The sequence below is a fragment of the Oncorhynchus mykiss genome, chromosome 5 (genome assembly GCF_057628025.1).
Source record: "Oncorhynchus mykiss isolate SJ-2025 chromosome 5, ASM5762802v1, whole genome shotgun sequence".
Taxonomy (NCBI): domain Eukaryota; kingdom Metazoa; phylum Chordata; class Actinopteri; order Salmoniformes; family Salmonidae; genus Oncorhynchus; species Oncorhynchus mykiss.
The window spans coordinates 39,536,060-39,555,644 of NC_143026.1; the positions used below are offsets into that span (position 1 = coordinate 39,536,060).

At 40.9% G+C, this 19,585-nt stretch overlaps 1 protein-coding gene and 1 pseudogene across 5 annotated transcripts; one reads left to right on the forward strand and one right to left on the reverse strand.

Annotated features, from left to right (window-relative positions):
- The first annotated feature begins 1,943 nt into the window (after positions 1–1,943).
- On the forward strand, positions 1,944–10,788 carry nadk2 (NAD kinase 2, mitochondrial). 4 transcript variants are annotated; one of them, XM_036977471.2, is made up of 12 exons: positions 1,944–4,712; positions 5,523–5,611; positions 5,726–5,814; positions 6,019–6,100; positions 6,274–6,357; positions 6,642–6,805; positions 7,021–7,105; positions 7,378–7,521; positions 7,723–7,778; positions 7,955–8,008; positions 8,104–8,227; positions 9,435–10,788. In XM_036977471.2, the coding sequence occupies exons 1-12, from the start codon at positions 4,476–4,478 to the stop codon at positions 9,571–9,573; spliced, it is 1,347 nt and encodes a 448-aa protein (XP_036833366.2). In that variant the 5' UTR covers positions 1,944–4,475; the 3' UTR covers positions 9,574–10,788. The 4 variants fall into 4 exon arrangements, with proteins under 4 accessions (XP_036833366.2, XP_036833368.2, XP_036833367.2 ...); XM_036977473.2 differs by having other exon boundaries at positions 7,426–7,521; XM_036977472.2 differs by having other exon boundaries at positions 6,642–6,781.
- LOC110522934 (S-phase kinase-associated protein 2-like) lies at positions 8,578–19,044 on the reverse strand (annotated as a pseudogene). The gene is made up of 10 exons (XR_016496447.1): positions 19,027–19,044; positions 16,253–16,484; positions 15,998–16,109; positions 15,687–15,829; positions 15,511–15,601; positions 15,300–15,431; positions 14,991–15,118; positions 14,835–14,886; positions 14,597–14,684; positions 8,578–14,477 (listed from the first exon to the last, which is right to left on the reverse strand). The product of XR_016496447.1 is annotated as an S-phase kinase-associated protein 2-like (transcript).
- Between the last annotated feature and the right edge of the window lie 541 nt (positions 19,045–19,585).

Sequence of the window (19,585 nt, forward strand, 5' to 3'; positions counted from 1 at the left end):
GTTCGCACTAGGCTAATTCAGGAGACAGATTGGAGTTTTTATGCCCTGATATCAGGAGCTGGCGGGGAAAAGTTTAATTAAACAATCCAGAGACTGAAACTAATGAATCAGATGACATATTTAGGGAGAGCGAATTGATATACAATCTGGAAATCAGCTGTAACTGTCAATAGTCAAACAAAGCTTAAAGCGACGTTTGAGTGAACCCTGAATACAGAAAATGAATGGTGAAGTCGCTTTCGGACACAGTAGACGCCTCCTCAAAACAACTAAGGGATAATCTTATTCGCTGGTATTATAGCGGTCTGTAAACATATGTTCGAGGTGCATGACGCCACCTACTGTGTGGGCTGTGTCAGTTTACTGCGCTGGAGTGTGAATTAATTACACTTTGTGACCATTGCTATGAACGCTAAGCTAACCTTACTGAAACATCACTCAACTCTACTATTCAACTCTACTATTCACTGGGATCCTCTCAGAATAATTCACCCTTGATCCATTCTACTTTCTTCACTGCCTCAGCATACGACACATGCACTTCTCTGACCCTGGCAAACAAGGTATAAATCTTCTTTATGATACAATGGTGGCCCGCAAACAAACGTTAGAGGTGCATGCCGCCACCTACTATGCTGGAGTGTGTGGTCAATCATGGTTTACAACATTTCCAAATCCTCCTACCTACCTCAGTACCTCTGAGAAAATAAAGAGCCCTACTAACTTCTAATAGACCCTCCTCCATCCCCAAAATCCTTTCCAAATGCCCCCAACCCTGTCTAACCTTCATGACCCTACACTTCAATCTTTCCCTCTCTTCAACATACCTAAAACACTATATTAACACATGCTCCACCATTTCATCGACCATACAATCCAGACAGAAACCTTTCACGTGGCTTGCCAACCAGATGTAATGACGAGTTCAATCTACAATGTCCTAAGTGCAATCGAGCAAACACCACCTCTTCCTTCCTAATCTGATTTTCTTTGGAGGGCATATAAATTCTGGCCCTTGGGCTCAGAGTTACATCTCTTCTGCCACACATCTATCAAAATGGCTCTGATCTTAAATCTGGCCTCACCTCTACCCAGTGGAACATTAATATCAATTATATCTCGTTTCAAAGCGCTTTTGGCTAACTGGTCTACAATTTAATTCCCTTCCCCACCCGAATGTGCTGGGACCCAGCAGAATCTCACTACTACAACCAGTCTCTCAATTATCCAAAATAACATGAATACCTTCAATAGTAAGTCACTCCTATTAGATTTACCAGATGATAAACTATTCAATACAGACAGAGAATCTGAGCCTACTATAATTCTAACAGGTTGTACATCCTCCACCCACTGGAGGGCAACTATTATCCCCAACAGTTCAACTGAGTATATTGACAGTTCATCTGTTAGTCTTCAAAATATCTGCACATCAAATTCAGGAACGTAAACGCCTGCTCCTGTGCGCCCAATATCTGGGTCCTTGGTGCATCCTGTTTCTATTGATCATCCTTGAGATGTTTCTACAACTTGATTGGAGTCCACCTGTGGTAAATTCAATTGATTGGACAGGATTTGGAAAGGCACACACCTGTCTATATAAGGTCCCACAGCTGACAGTGCCTGTCAGAGAAAAAAAACAGCCCATGAGGTTGAAGGAATTGTCCGTAGAGCGCCGAGACAGGATTGTGTCAAGGGACAGATTCACCACTGTTTTACACTTTCACTTTCAACATTTATGATATGACCTTTCGATGTACAATGGCAGCGAAAGGACCCTTTGGAAATGAAACCCTCTGGATTTCTGCATAAAATTGTTCATAAAATTTGATCTGACTTTCATCTAGGTCACAACGATTGACAGTCTGCGTAAACCAATAACACACAAACAATATGTTTTCATGTCTTTATTGAACACATCGTGTAAACATTCATAGTGCAGGGTGGGAAAAGTATGTGAACCCTTGGATTTAATAACTGGTTGCCCCTCTTTTGGCAGAAATAACCTTAACCAAATGTTTTCTGTAGTTGCGAACCTGACTTGCACAACGGTCAGGAGTAATTTTGGACCATTACTCTTTGCAAAACTGTTTCAGTTCAGAAATATTCTTGGGATGTCTGGTGTGAACTGCTCTCGAGGTCATGCCACAGCATCTCAATCAGGTTGAATTCAGGAATCTGACTGGGCCACTACAGAAGGTGTATTTTCTTCTGTTGAAGCCATTCGGTTGTTCATTTACTTCTTTGTTTTGGTTCATTGTCCTGTTGCATCACCCAATTTCTGCTGAGCTTCAATTGGCGGACAGATAGCCTGACATTCTCCCGAAAAATGTCTTGATTAAACTTGGGAATTCATTTTTTCATTGATGATAGCAAGCTGTCCAAGCCCCGAGGCAGCCCCAAATCATGATGCTCCCTCCACCATAGTTTCCAGTTGGGATGAGGTTTTGATGTTGGTGTGCTGTGACTTTTTTCTCCACGCATAGTGTTGTGTGTTCCTTCCAAACAACTCAACTGTAGTTTAATCTGTCCACATAATATTTTGCCAGTAGCACTGTACAACATCCAGGTGCACTTTTGAAAACTTCAGATGTGCAGCAATGTTTTTTTTGGACAGCAGTGGCATCTTCTGTGGTGTCTTCCCATGAACACCATTCTTGTTTAGTGTTTTAGGTATCATAGACTTGTCAACAGATGTTAGCATGTTCCAGAGATTTCTGTAAGCCTTTAGATGACACTACAGGGTTCTTCTTAAACTCATTGAGCATTTCTCCATTTATAGACAATTTGTCTTACTGTGGACTGATGAACATCAAGGCTTTTGGAGATACTTTTGTAACCCTTTCCAGCTTTATTGCAAGTCAACAGTTCTTAATCTTAGGTCTTCTGAGAACTCTTTTGTTCGAGGCATGGTTCACATCAGGCAATGCGTTTTGTGAATAGCAAACTCAAATTTTGTGAGTGTTTTTATAGTGCAAAGCAGCTCTAACCAACATCTCCAATCTCATCTCATTGATTGGACTCCCGGTTAGTTGACTCCTGACTCCAATTAGGTTTTGGAGAAGTCATTAGCCTAGGATTTCACATACTTTTTCCAACCTACACTATGAATTTTTACATGATGCATTCATTATAGACAAGAAAACAATTCAAAAATGTGTGTTTATTAGTTTAAGCACACTGTTTGTCTATTGTTGTGATTTACATGAAGATCAGATTTGATTACCAATTTATGTAGAAATCCAGGTATTTCCAAAGGGTTCAGACAGTTTTTCTTGCAATTGTATATTGCTCATTGAACCATAGACCCAAATGTTGGTGCTTAGAAACCCTCCCCATACAGAAACAACTGTATATTATCGGCGACTTCGTTCTTCGAGAAGAACATACAAGACTTCGCCACTGACAATTTAACCTCCCTAGTCAATCGACCATATTTCAACATCCACTATAGCTTGTTGAATAGATTTGATCACGAGTTTCATTCCACCCTCTTAATAGCGCCACCATCAGCATATAGCGAAGCTCCAATACCCCTACCTACATTCGAAAACACATCGTTAATCATAATGTTGAACAAAATAGGACAGATAGCACTGGCAATGAGGTATAATAAGAAATACCACTCAAATTAGAGAACAATGCTCCGGCTCCACCCATGAAAAGCACGTTGATGTACGTAATAAAATAAGCCTGCGAGCGCGTTCAGCAAACGTGCGTGCGTTACGTGCATCAAAGATGGTGTCGTAGGAACTGGGTACTGTTGTTCTAGAAGTCATCTGAGTCTCAAATAGCTACATGCATGTGTTTAGTTTCTTGGAGCTGCTTAGAGTAAATAAGTATGATCAAACTGATGTTTGCAGGATACAAAAAAAAGTGAAAGGTACACGTAGAGAGGGTCGTTAGCAAGGAACTTAGTTTGAGGCAGTTTAGCTAGAATGTGTAACGTTGTGTTTTGAACTGACCTGTGTGGTGTGCTTGCTAGGGACTGGTTTACTTTGAGATTTGACCGATTGGAGGCTAGCTATCGTCAGCTAGACCGCTCTATCTAGCCGGATCAGAGTGCGCGTGACCTTCTTTGCCCCCATTACATAGTTAGTTATCTGGCAAAGGTTACTGTAGTTAGCCAAAACAAAAGTCGCTAGCTGCCTTGCTTATGAAAGTTAAACGGAGCGCTGGCTATAGATAAGATGATTTGTTTTTAAGCTTCTACAGTAGCTGACTTGCTAAGCTTGGTAGGGCGTGCTTTGTCAATTCAGAACTACGCTAGGTGAGAGTGGTCTCGCAGCATCTGGATTCAACGAGTTTAGTGTGTATGAATGAATGGACCCAAGTCAAACAGCTGGGAGGAAGCTCAAGCTTACATTACCGACATTGGGTTCCCAACGAATTGACCAACGACCACATTAAAGGGGACCAACAACGAATAACGTTTGATTGTCTTTTAAAATATTTTTTAAATACCATTTACAATAATGACTTACCGAGCCTTTATAAACTTTTTGTGCCTTGGGAATCGAGCTGTCACTATTTTAAATAGGAGCTCAGGTTGCCTCCTTCACATCCAGATGGGGATACGAAATATTGCATCACAGGCTGAAAGTGGTTTCAACCCTGCGAAAGTTGCTGTGGTGACAAAGATGACAAGATATGAATTCGAGCAGCAAAGATATCGCTTTTCAGAGCTCTCAGAAGAGGACTTAAAACAGCTGGTAAGGGAATGGGGGAAAAAGTATGGTACTTGCCAGTGGTGTAAAAATTCGTGAAAGTACTACTTGAGTTGTTATGGTGGGTATTTGTACTTTACTATTTATATTTTTGACAACTTTTACTTAGCTACATTCCTAAAGGAAATGATCTACGTTTTACCCCATACATTTTCCCTGACACCCTTTACATTTTGAATGCTTAGTAGGACTGGATAATGGTCCGATTCACACACTTATCAACAGAACATCCCTACTGCTTCTGAAGTGGCAGATTCACTAAACACATATGCCCCTGGCTAGCCATACATTGTTTACTTAATATAAGGAATGTTGTATTATTTATACTTTTGACACTTAAGTATATTTTCGCAATAAATTTACTATTGATACTTAAGTATATTTAAAACAAATTACTTTTAGACTCTTACTCAAGTATTATTTTTCTGGGTGATGTTTACTGGAGTAATTTTCTGTTAAGGTATCTTTACTTTTCCTCAATTTTGACAATTGGGTAATTTTTCCACCACTAGTACTTGCTCTCAGACTCACTTATTTTTAAAATGTGTTCATCCTTGACAGTAAAACACCCCCTGAACGACTAGGCATCGGCACATGCTAGTTTTCCTTTCAGTTCAGACAGAGACTTGATGATCCCATAGATCTTTGCTGGTGATGGACAGATATTTATATTGCAGGATGTCCGATTCCGTTCTCAATGTTGTGAGTTGCATAATAATCCTCACCAGAGCCTGATTGAAATGTCTTTGCTGTGGTTTAAAATGGTGATAATCTGAGTTTTTGTGTTTGTTACAGCTTGCATTGAAGGGCTCCAGTTACCTTGGGCTGCTGGAGAGACACAACATCCATACCCGCAATGTGGAACACATTGTGGAGAGTCTACAGTAAGATGATGAGATTCTATTCAAGGATATTGTTGTGATTTACTGTATACAAGCAGTCATGAAGTTGTAAAGTGACCGCAACCATAACCTTTGTGTATTTTCTGTTCCCTCTAGGAAAGAGGGGATGGAGGTGCGTGTGGTGAAGAGAGGGCAATATGATGAAGAAACAGTGCGATGGGCAGATGCTATTATCTCTGCAGGGGGTACGTTTTCTCCCTTTTTAAGAGTTTGAGAAAAGTAGCTGATAATTTCGCATGGTCACTTTCCCACAGTGGTACAATTGAATTGGGATTGTTTTGTAAGTCCGTGCTCAGAGAATACAAAGGGTCAGCTCAACCCATGAATAGGCCTATTTCACCCAGAAACCTTGCTATCATAATCTGACCCCCTCCTGTTCCTTTTGTTAGGGGATGGAACTATGCTACTTGTCGCCAGTAAGGTTTTCAATAAAGACCAACCCGTTCTTGGGGTTAACACTGACCCGGAAAGGTAACAACTCACAACAAAAGGAGTTATTGAAAATAAAGTGGTGGTTTGGGGAATTCCCTGTGGTGAATTTCAACATTTTGTTAAATGGAATGAGAGGAGGGGGGGGGTTGCTTTATCTAGTTTGAGGGGGAAAAGTGCTCCTATTAAAGCAGTCATTTTTGCTTTACATGAAGGTCAGAGGGACACCTGTGCCTGCCTGTGCGTTACACACATGCCTTCCCTGAGGCACTACAAAAACTCCGCCGTGGTCAGTTCAGGTGGGTGTTTCCCTTTCACCTCACTGGCTAGAACGCTGCTGTTAGGAAAGCTATGTTTACTCGTGAAGAATACTCTGATCTTTTTGCCACACTTCCCCAGTTCTTTTCAGCATTCCTGGTCTTACTACACTGCCCTCTGGTGTTACTGTTGCTGAACTTTAAGACCCCCCCTTTTCTTTCTCCATATGTCCCTCTCCCTGCCTACAACACACTACTACTTATTAACTCCACTTATTAATTTCCTTCCCATTCCCTCTCAACCCCTCTCCTTATACGTCCTGCAGGTGGCAGTGGCGGCAGAGGATCCGTCTACACCTGGAGGGCACAGGGATCAATCCCACCCCAGTGAACCTACATGAACAGCAGCTCAGTCTGGAGCAACACAACCAGGCCCACCGCATCACCCTCATGGAGGCCCAGAGCAGTACGGCCCCTCGGCCTCCTATGTGTACCTGGCTCAGTCTCTTTGTCTGTCTGTCTGGGCCCTTGGGGAATAATCAAAGACTTATTGAATGGAGGGGGCACTGTCTTGAATGATTAACATGTCTTCTGGTCTGTCGTTTTTGTTCTGGTATTAATTCACACACTTATTTTCATCTGATTTGCCAAAAAGCTATTTTCTACCAGTTCGTTCCTCTTCATTCAGCTGTTTTTTTGATACAGGCAAGGCTTGCAGCTTATCCAGGCCCTACCTACTCCCTGTCAGAGGACTGAATGAGATCTTCATTGGGGAATCTCTCTCCTCCAGGTACCCTTGTCATCAAACCAAACCATGGCATCTTGACCCCCCCCCCCCCCCCCCCCCCCCCCAAAACATGAATGCCTGTTTTTGCTGCTTTGCTGCTTATCTCTGCATGTTTCCCCCTTCATTAACCCTCCTCTGCACTACTTGGAAGGCAGCCATTGTAAATAAGAATTTGTTCTTAACTGACTTGCCTAGTTAAATATAAAATAAAAATACTACCACCCCCACCCATTTCTCCATGCACTCATTGGTGGATCTCTATCCGTCACTCACAGGGTGAAGTATAAATCCTTCAAACCTCATCTCACCCTCTCGCTCCATAGGGCTTCCTACTATGAGATCTCTGTGGACGATGGACCGTGGGAGAAGCAGAAGAGCTCTGGCCTTAGCATCTGCACTGGGACTGGATCTAAAGCCTGGTACACTAAGCTCCAACACTTTTTCTTTTTACCTATGTTGGTGTTTGCCAATTAGTGGTCCTGGAAGTCCACTCTGAATGCTACTTCTTGTGTATGGTAGTTCAAAAAAAATCTCATTCAGGAAAAATGATGATTTAACTGACAGCACAGCTTTTAGTAGAATGTTTGTTTCATGAGACTCGTTCTGGTGTGTTTTCACAGGTCTTACAATATTAACAAACTGGTTGAACAGGCTGTGGGAGAGGTCTTAAGAATAGGTGTGTGGACACCAACCTTTCTTTATGAACCCCAATAATCATGTGGATTTGTGTTTTTGTAAATTTGTGTGTAAATGGAATTACAGCTGGAAATTTGAGACAATCAATGATTTGGGGAGAACCTGTTTACTACACTGATAATGTCATGACAGTGATTGAGTCCTCTGTCTTCCCAGGAAAGGCACAAATGGGTCTTGATATTCCACTGAGTCAGGAATTGATTGAAAAGGGTGAGTTCCAAAAGATGTACAGCTGAATGTGTGTATGGATGAATGCTCAAGGAAAATGTGTATACATGAATTGCACAATGTCTTTCTTTTGTCAGTGACTGATGAATACAACAAGTCTCTGGTGTTTGGTCCGGAGGAAGGCAGAATGATCTTCAGCATCAGAGAGCCAATCGTCAACAGAGTATTCTCCAGCAGTCGCCAAAGAGGCTTTGCCAACAGGTCCGTTCTATCTATAGTGCCTTAGTATTCACACCCCTTTTCCACATTTTGTTGTTACAGCCTGAATTTAAAATAGAGATTTTGCGTCACTGGCCTACACTGTTTTTACTTTTTAATAATGAATTAAAAATGAAAAGTTTAACTGTTTTTGAGTCGGTAAGTATTCAACACCTTTTTTGTTATGGCAAGCCTAAATAAGTTTCTTAACAAGTCACATAATAAGTTGCATGGACTCTGTGTGCAGTAATAGTGTTTAGAATGACCACCTCATCTCTGTACCCCACACATGCCATTTATCTTTAAGTTATTAATTACACTTTAGATGCAGTATCAATATACCCAGTCACAACAAAGACACACGTTTTTCCTAACTCAGTTGTCGGAGAGGAAGGAAACCGCTCGGTGATTTCAACATGCGACCAATGGTGACTTTAAAACATTTAGAGTTTAATGGCTGTGGTAGGACAAAACTGAGGATGGATAACAACGTTATTACTCCACAATACTAACCTAAATGACAGAGTGAAAAGAAGGAAGCCTCTACAGAATACAAATATTCCAAAACATGCATCCTGTTTGCAATAAGGCACTTAAGTAAAACTTCAAAATAATGTGGCAACTTTGTCCAAAATACAGACTGGGAGACAAATTTGCCTTTTTAGCAGGACAATAACCTAAAACACAAGGCCAAATATACAGTCGTGGCCAAAAGTTTTGAGAATTACACAAATTAATTTTCACAAAGTCTGCTGCCTCAGTTTGTATGATGGCAATTTACATATACTCCAGAATGTTATGAAGAGTGATCAGACTAGTCCCTCTTTGAACTGAATTCCCCCAAAAACATTTACACTGCATTTCAGCCCTGGCACAAAAGGACCAGCTGACATCATATCAGTGATTCTCTCGTTAACAAAGGTGTGAGTGTTGACGAGGACAAGGCTGGAGATCACTCTGTCATGCTGATTGAGCTTGAATAACAGACTGAAAGCTTCAAAAGGAGGGTGGTGCATGTTATCATTGTTCTTCCTCTGTCAACCATGGTTACCTGCAAGAAAACACGTGCCGTCATCTTACTTTGCACAAAAAGGGCTTCACGGGCAAGGATATGTGGAATCCCCATTCTTCTTGTCTTGCAGTGGGGTACAATCTCCCATTTTATTTTTTTTATTTTTATTTTTTTTATGTTTTGGGTTTTGCTCTTCAGGGTGTGTGTGCGCTCGCGGTGCTGGGACGCGTGCATGGTGGTGGACGGCGGGACTTCTTTTGAGTTCAACGACGGTGCCATAGCAACAATCACCATGAACGAGGAGGACCAGCTCCGGACTGTTCTCCTTGAAAACTGACCGGCCAAATCATCCTTACTGAGCTCACAGTGGACTCTCAACAGCAGTGATCTATGAAGGAAGCAGGGAGGACAAGCTAGTCTCATGCATTATTAGGACCTGTGAACTTGATGAGACTATCACATCCTCCCCTTGTAGCTTTTGGGAGTTTGGCAGAATGATATTTAGGTTATATTCATAAATGTGTTCTTTACTTTTGCATTGGTGTTGGCTGTATTAGTTACATTTGGGGTTTATTTCGCTTTTTGTCTCAATTTGTTTTATCCAATATCTTTACAAGCTTATCGGGCCATCGGAAATGAGTGTAATTATGCAGTATTTGCAACTTTTTTCACAATACAATTACTTACAGCAGCCTGGCGTTATTCGTCTTGCTCCATTATGGATTGTTAGTTTCACAAGTTTTGAGTTTGCATAAGAGACCATATAGGCAGCTGTGATTTTCTGACTTTGCCTTCGGCATTTATCGTTGCCAAACACTACCCAAATCAATCCTCTCCACCCATTGCTATATAATTCAAAACTGAGACAGTGAGCCCACGTGACACACCATTTCTTACGGAATGTTGTGTTATAATAACTGGATGTGCTGCCATCATTAGTTTATTTTATATATACATTTATATTTTGGGTGTTTTTCAGACTGCCAATTACTATTGGAAAAAATGTTGCTGTGTTGGTGGACAAATTCTGATTTTAAAAAAAAAATCTATTCCATTTGGCTGATTTTATATATTTTTCTAGGTCTTTTGGGCTGCTTGGCTTCAAACACTGATTGTGTTGGGGTAGAACATTAAAAATCAAATGCACTAAGATCAAAACCCGAAAGCATTGTATTGCTCAACAGGTCAGGGCCTCGAGGGTCTTCACCTCAACTTTGACAAAACAGTGCCTTGGCCTGAAACTGCAAAATACTCATATTTGCTTCCAGTGTTCATCAAGGGGTCATTTGGAAAATTTTCGGGAGTTAAGAGGGATGGTTTTAGTTATGAATCATACATTGTGTAAGATTAATATGCAGAAGGGAGCGATGTCTAAATCCTTATTGTGTTGTGAACTGTATGTGGGCTACTTTCTGTGGCTTTACATCTGAAATGACTGTCTATGCACCTTATGGTGCCAGGTCATGAAACTACACTGAACAAAAACATTTACGTGACAAGTGAAGTGCTGCTCCCATGTTTCATGAGCTTAAATAAAAGATTCAGAAATGTTCTATATGTACAAAAAGCTTATTTCTCTCAAATGTTGTGCACAAATTACATCCCAGTTAGTGAGCATTTTATCCTTTGTCAAGACAATCCAGGCAGTTGACAGATGTGGAATATCAAGAGGCTGATTATCAAGAGGCTGATTAAACATTACACAGTTGCACCTTGTGCTGGGGACAATAAAAGAGCACTCTAAAATGTGCAGTTTTGTCACAACACAATGCCACAGAAGTTAAGGGAATGTACAATTGGCATGCTGACTACAGGAATGTCCACCAGAGAATTGAATGTTCATTTCTCTACCATAAGCTGCCTCCAATGTAGTTTTAGACAATTTGGCAGTACAGCTAACCGGCCTCACAATCGCAGACCATGTTTAACCACACCAGCCCAGGACCTCCACATCCAGCTTCTTCACCTGCGGGATCGTCAGAGGGTGGGCAGGGAGGCTGAAGAGTATTTCTGTCAGTTCTATAGCTTGTTTGGGGGAAAAACTAATTCTGATTGGTTGGGCCTGGCACCCAAGTGTGTGGGCCTATGCCCTCCCGGGCCCCTACCCAGGCATGTAAAATCCATAGATTAGGGCCTAATGAATTTATTTCAATTGACTGATTTCCTTACATGATCTGTAACTCAGTAAAATCTTTGAAAAGGTTGCGTTTATATTTTTGTTCACTATACAACACAGGAGGCATTTGTCTGATTATTAAATCGTGTGAAATCAAAACATCACAGAACTCTTTAAATAAAACATTTATTTAGACATTGACAGTGCATCTTATTTGTCAATGCATGAATTAAAAAGAAACATCTACATTTTCTTAAACATCTCAACCAAATGTGAGCACAAACAGGAACCAGACCAAACATGGCTCAGATCCATACATAGCTAGTGCCCCCCCTGTGGCAGAGACTAGCATTTTCTTCTACATTATATGCCTGTAATGTACCTAATTCAGTACCTAATTTAGAGACAAGATTACATTTGTGTTTCTACAAAAATGCCAAAAGATTTAGACTTTTGTATACATTATAACCACCTCAGCTTTTATTCTGTCAAACAGGTTAAATGTTCACATACTGCTTTACTCATCTCATATGTATATACTGTGTTCTATTCTACTGTATTTTAGTCAATGCCACTCTGACATTGGGCAATCTAATATTTATACATTTCTTATTTTATTATTTTACTTTTAGATTTGTATGTATTGTTAGATACTGCTGCACTGTTGGTGCTAGGAACATAAGCATTTTCACTACACCCACCGTAACAGCAGCTAAATATGTGACCAATAACATTTGATTTGGAAGTAGACGATGTAAACTGTAACTTCATTGATTTTTTTTCCCTTTAAAATAAACAGATCAAGTAAAAGTCATCATTATTTAAAATGGGGCCTTCAAATACAGGTTTGTATTTTATAAACACTTTAAAAAGAGAATTCTAACCATTGCATCACGAGGTAGAGATTTCACCAGCTACAATGGTGGTGCACCGATGCAATAATCCAACTCGGACCAAAATCTTCCTCGTTTTTCTGGCAAACACTGCTTACAGTTGATAGACAGTAACTGGAACTGATGTTCCATTATCCCGTTGGTAAAACATTACAGAATGAACAAACATTATCAATCTATAACGTTAAGTTTTGCACAGTTTACAGTCTTTGGAATGTTCGGAAGTCAATAAATTGGCCCAGATTATGGAGACATTATCAGCAGCCTATAAATCAGAATTTATGATTATCTCAAGTAAAAAATAAAAAAGAATTTCCCTGAAAGCTACAAGCTCTGTCTTCAACATTATCAGGGTTCAAATATTTCTAAAACAGGAACGCTTTAAAATCTTATGAATTCAGTTGCATGGTATTCAAGTAGCGTTACTGTGGAGAAATGCAATTTACCAGCATTTAAAAACGTTCACTAATGTGTATCCGAAGGACATGTCCTATGACAATAATAACTTAGAACCAATGCCCATCATTATAAAACAAAAATAAGTGCTGACAAAAGAACAACATGACATCTTCATCAGAACAATTGGTGTCAGTGTTCAACAAATTGCAAAAGGCACTATGGAATATTCCTAGACACAATGTCTGACACGGACACAATAAAAATAGCTAATATTCCTCCTATATCAGGACCACATCAGACAGAAATTAGTTATGACATGTTAGTGACCACGTTAGGAAGGTGTTATGGCTAGGGTCTGAACTAGAGGTTGACCGATTAATCGGAATGGCCGATTAATTAGGGCCGATTTCAAGATTTAATAACAATCGGAAATCGTTTTTTTGGGGCTCCGATTTGCTGATTTTTTTATACCTTTATTTAACTAGGCAAGTCAGTTAAGAACACATTCTTATTTTCAATGACGGCCTAGGAACGGTGGGTTAACTGCCTTGTTCAGGGGCAGAACGACTGATTTTCACCTTGTCAGCTCGGGGGAGCCGATCTTGCAGCCTTACAGTTAACTAGTCCAACGCAATAACGACCTGCCTCTCTCTCGTTGCACTCCACAAGGAGACTGTCTGTTACGCGAATGCAGTAAGCCAAGGTAAGTTGCTAGCTAGCATTAAACTTATCTTTAAAAAAAACAGTCAATCATAATCACTAGTTAACTACACATGGTTGATGATATTACTAGATATTATCTAGCGTGTCCTGCGTTGCATATAATCTGACTGAGCATACAAGTATCTAAGTATCTGACTGAGCGGTGGTAGGCAGAAGCAGGCGCGTAAACATTCATTCAAACAGCACTAGTGCGTTTTGCCAGCAGCTCTTCGTTGTGCGTCAAGCATTGAGCTGTTTATGACTTTAAGCCTATCAACTCCCGAGATGAGGCTGGTGTAACCGAAGTGAAATGGCTAGCTAGCTAGCTAGTAGTTGTTCCCCTTGCTCTGCTTGGGTAACGCTGCTTCGATGGTGGCTGTTGTCGTTGTGTTGCTGGTTCGAGCCCAGGGAGGAGCGAGGAGAGGGACGGAAGCTATACTGTTACACTGGCAATACTAAAGTGCCTATAAGAACATCCAATAGTCAAAGGTTAATGAAATACAAATGGTAGAGAGGGAAATAGTCCTATAATTCCTAGAATAACTACAACCTAAAACTTCTTACCTGGGAATATTGAAGACTAATGTTAAAAGGAACCACCAGCTTTCATATGTTCTTATGTTCTAAGCAAGGAACTGAAACGTTAGCTTTCTTACATAGCACATATTGCACTTTTACTTTCTTCTCCAACACTTTGTTTTTGCATTATTTAAACCAAATTGAACATGTTTCATTATTTACTTGAGGCTACATTTATTTTATTGATGTATTATATTACGTTAAAATAAGTGTTCATTCAGTATTGTTGTAATTGTCATTATTACAAATACATTTAAAAATAAAAAATTAAATTTGACCGATTAATCGGTATCGGCTTTTTTGGTCCTCCAATAATCGGCATCGGCGTTGAAAAATAATAAATCGGTCGACCTCTAGTCTGAACACCAACGACAGGTCATGCCCCACATGGTGCGGTCCCTCCAGGTGGCCTCGGTGGGACGGGCCACGCCTGAGAAGGGCCGGGTGTTGATTTGGAGACTGGGCAAACCTTTACTCAGGATTGGCAGGTAGGTGTCCTGGACCAGTCCGTATACCTCCAACGTCTGCAGCTCTGGGTACTTCTCATAATCACTGAAATAAACAACAGGCTTAGTTAGTGCAACAAAAGAAGAGAGAAATTAGCAGCTGAGGAAAGCAACAAGACTACTAAAGCATTCATATTATCACTTGAGAGCTTGTCTGTGACTTACGCTAAGGCAGCAGGGTGAACCTGGTAGTCTAAGAGACTGCAGCTGCTGAAGGATGGGGAAACTGGAGCTCGTCATCAGAACACTGTCACTAACACAAACACACAGACAAGATATCATCATGAGATTATGGTATGAAGAAACAGTATTTGTACAGTATCCATGTCAAATAATGTCATGGCCAAAGAAATCATGTGGATCCACATTTCAGTCCAGCTCAGGACATGCAGTATGAACGCACCTTAAATCCAGATTTACGAGGTTAGGACATCTCTCCACCAAGTCTTTCACATCTGAAAAGAGGCAATTGGTAACTTAAACTCATCAGGGATAATCAAAAACAGTCAATACAAACATGGGCAGAGGGAAAATGGTCAATGCCACAGGTTTTCCCCACCTTCCATAGTAAGGTTCTGTCTGTAGCCACTGAGGTTGAGCTGGGTTATATTGGAGGGGATGTTACTGACAACAGCCTTCACATGATCAGTGCTGAAGTCACACCACGACAAGATAAGCTCTTCAAGCCTTGGTATAGGAACGGAAAAAGGGAAAGCAACAAAGTTCTGTATTAGTTTACCAATTTACAGATCATGGTTTAAACAGAGAGTTAAATAGATTATACTATCATTCAGAAATACTTAAGACATTTGAACACATTCAAAAAACAATCAAATAAAACAATTACAAATTGAGAGGCTAAGTTTACCGTAAGCAGGATTTGAGAATCTGACTAAGCGAGTCGGGGGAGAATTCAGAGCAGCCACACAGATTGAGCCGTACCAGCACAGTATTCTGAGATAGGGACCTGATTGGTAGAGGAAAACTGTTTAGAGTCATTCTGAATGCTGTCTAAACAATACATCATTAATACAGATCATCATTGTAAACAGAGCATTTGTCTTCTTTATTCACTGAACGATGTTGTCAGAGAGCTCCAACGGGAGATGATATCATCTAGAACAGGGGTTGTGACAGTGCAGCGAGAGATCCATGTGATGGAAATAACAGACAAAATTCAAAAGACAAATAGGATTGTCTGTGTTCACCTACAACAGATACCTCTGTATACCCATTATATGTATGAGGACTCACTGTGTGTGGGTGAAACATGGTTCTCCAATGCAGGTATGGGGGCAGCGCAGTCCCAGTACTCAAACCATAAGCATCTGCCCAAGAGCTTGACCTAGCTGGGCTTTCCCTACCAGATCCACACTATGCCACAGAGACTCATCAAACCTGCCAGGCACAAAAACATACAGAGACTTAATGACAGACTCCGATTCATTTTGCTCATCTATTTGCCTGTGTTAGAAAAACAGTGTGATATCTAAGATGTTCAAGCAGAAATACTGCAATGTACTATGTAAGTAGTTTAAAAAGACAGTTGAATGGTCAAAGACTCACGCCAAGCGATGCCAGCGCTTGCAGACCCGGGACATCCTGAGGAGGTCCTGCAGAGGGAGGCAGGACAGGATTCCCAACAGCAACTCATCTGGGAGACTGTCCCAGGACAAGCCTGCCATTAAAAACAATGTCAGACATGTAATAACTTGCCCAAATAGTGACTTCCCTGAAACAGAACAATTATTAAGAATTCCAGATAATTAGCTATGTATTTCTAAGCTTGTTGTATTCCTCCCAACACATGGCTATATACACCTGAAAACTCCCTCCTTGTCCTTGGTCGCCTGGCAAGCACAAACTGGTTTTCCTCGTTCTCTTTGCCCTTGTAGACCACCCGCTGCTTGTGAGGTGGTGAACACTGCTGAATGAGCTCATGAGGAGTGGTCTCCGTGTCCAGACATTCACCAAAGTACTGTCTCTTTTTCCATTTGCTCTTCAGTGAAAGGGACAGCATGGATCCCTCCAAACTCTCATTCAGACAGGGAAACTACCTGCAAAGACCTGATACAAAAATAATGGGACAATGACAGAAATCTTTGTGGGGTGAGTATAATTTGTGGAACGTTCCAACAGGAATCTGTCCAAACACTTTGTAAAGTACAAGGTTGCCAAAAAACAACGCATACAAAGTAGAATGATCAATTCACCTAGCAACTATCTGCCGAATAGGCATCAACTCACCACGTAGCTTATTCTTAATGTTTGTCAATAGGCTAACAGAGTGAGGACAGACATTTTTCAGAATAAACGTGGTGAGTGAAAAACTTTATGAAATAGCCCACTCCCTACCCAGTATCTTTGACTACAGCTCAGAATTTAACACCATAGTACCCTCCAAGGTCATCATTAAGCTGGAGGCCCTGGGTCTCAACGCCGCCCTGTGCAATTGGGTCCTGGACTTTCTGACGTGCCGCCCACAGGTGGTGAATGTAGGAAACAACATCTCCACTTCGCTGATCCTCAACACCGGGGCCTCACAAGGGTGCTTGCTCAGCCCTCTCCTGTACTCCTTGTTCACCCATGACTGCGTGGCCAAGCACGCCTCCAACTCAATCATCAAGTTTGCAGACGACACAACAGTAGTGGGCTTGATGGTGGTGGTGAGGGCACTCGGAGTGTGGTGTCAGGAAAACAAACTCTCACTCAACGTCAACAAAACAAAGGAGATGATCGTGGACTTCAGGAAACCGCAGAGAGAGCACCCACCTATCCACATCGAATGGACAGTACTGGAGAAGGAGGAAAGTTGTAAGTTCCTCTGCGTACACACCACAGACAAACTGAAATGGTCCACCCACACAGAGGGTGTGGTGAAGGCGGTGCAACAGTGGCTTGTCACCTAAAACCCTGACAAACTTTTAGAGATGCACAATCGAGAGCATCCTGTCGAGCTGTATCACCGCCTGGTACGGAAACTGCACCGCCCTCAACAGCAAGGCACTCCAAAGGGTGGTGCGGTCTGCACAACGCATCACCGGGGGCAAACTACCTGCCCTCCAAGACACCTACAGCACGTCACAGGAAGGCCAAAACGATCATCAAGGACTCATATCACTGGCCACTTTAATAAATGGATCACTAGTCATGTCACTTTAAACAATGACACTAACAATGTTAACATATCTTACATTACTCAATTCATATGTATATAGTGTACCTTATACCATCTATTGCACCTTGCCTATGATGCTCAGCCATATATTTATATGTACATATTCCATCCCTTTAGATTTGTGTGTATTAGTTAATTGCTGGGGAATTGTTAGATATTACTGCACTGTCGGAACTAGAAGCTCAAGCATGTCGCTACACTCGGCATTAACATCTGCTAACCAAAGGTGATTTGATTTGTATCTTATTTGGCCGCTACACAACTTTGTATGCGTTGTTTGTTGGCAACCATGTTATTTACGAAGTTTTTGTTACAGATTCCTGTTGGAACGTTCCACAAATTGTACCCACCCATCTTTGTGAGCATGTTGTATTACCCGGGATGTGACACAATGTACCCATCTTTGTGAGCATGTTGTATTACCCGGGATGTGACACAATGTACCCACCCATCTTTGTGAGCATGTTGTATTACCCGGGATGTGACACAATATAGCTAGTTAGCAAAGTGTAACGTTAGTTAGATAGTTCACGTTATCTCGCTACAATGTCAATGAATGCCCGCTATAATGTTTGCGGGCGTTCCATTTTAGTAGCTAATCTGAAAAGACGAAGAGATACAGGACTGTTCCGGGATGACAAGTGCGGCCACATGGATTTGGAATAAGCTTAATTAACGTCTACATTTTTGTGAGAATTTTTTAAAAACAATTACTTTATCTAAATAAAACTGAATGGTTTTGAACACTCCTGAGTAGGGTTGCCAGGTCAAGCTGGAATGTCTAGCCCAATGACTACGAAAAAAAAAAGGCTAGAAAACTAGCCCACTTTTGTGTTTCACAGCAAGAGAGGAGTTGCCATAGTTATACAATAAACCCATTTTCCATAATGCTTTCGAGCCAACTAAGAAATAACATAGTAACTAGTAACGACGTTAGAAGCTAAATGAGTGTTTACTCAAAATAATAATTATTGCAAGCTATGACATGACATAAAGGAATTGGAATATGTGGCATGAGAAAATATAATTTGCCCTTATTGTTATTATTAGTAGTGCTATTATAAACTGGTTACCAACATAATTAGAACAGTAAAAAGTAATGATTGTCATACCCGCGGTATATGGTCTGATTGGCTGAATTCAAGGCTAGAACCAGGTTTATAATTGTAAGAAAATAAAGAAATCCCCTAAACTAGGTGGTTCGATCCCTGAATGCTGATTGGCTTACAGCCGTGGTACATCAGAACGTATAACACGGGAATGACAAAATATTTATTTGTACTGCTCTAATTACGTTGGTAACCAGTTTAAAATAGCAATAAGGCACATCAGGGGTTTGTGGTATTTGGCCAATATACCACGGCTTAGGGCTGTATCCAGGCACCCCGCATTGCCTCTTGCAAAGAACAGTTCTTACCCGTGGTATATTGGCCATGTACCAGACCCCCTCTGGCCTTATTGCTTAAATAAATCAGACAGAAGAGTTTGAGTGATGAAAGTTGGACAGAGGATCTCGAAATCTATTATCTGGCAATTGTGTTGTTATTATGTGCCAAATGTTAAGTCTAATGTCCTGCGTTTATGATTGTAATTCAATTTTGCTATGGTTTGCTTGGATAAAGGCATGTAGCCTATAGCCCCTGATATGCCTACATCTAATTTCAGATTGTCTACAGTAGCCTAGAAAAGATTTAGGCAAGATGTAAACTGAACGATTTAGCAGCTTGCTTAGTTCAAATTAACAGACTAATTTATTCAACATGAATAGTGAAGAGATTAAGAGGTAAAATGTGCTTGTGTTTTCCAATAGCCTGTTGGAATGCATCAGTTCTAGCGTATTAATATATTTTATGCAAAAGTGTGTCTCCATAATAACAACCTAAATTGTGTGAAAACCGCGAACATGGCAATACTGCTCCCAAGTCCCAACTTTGGCAGACAAGTTTCATACTCTCGCGGAATCTTGACATCACTGA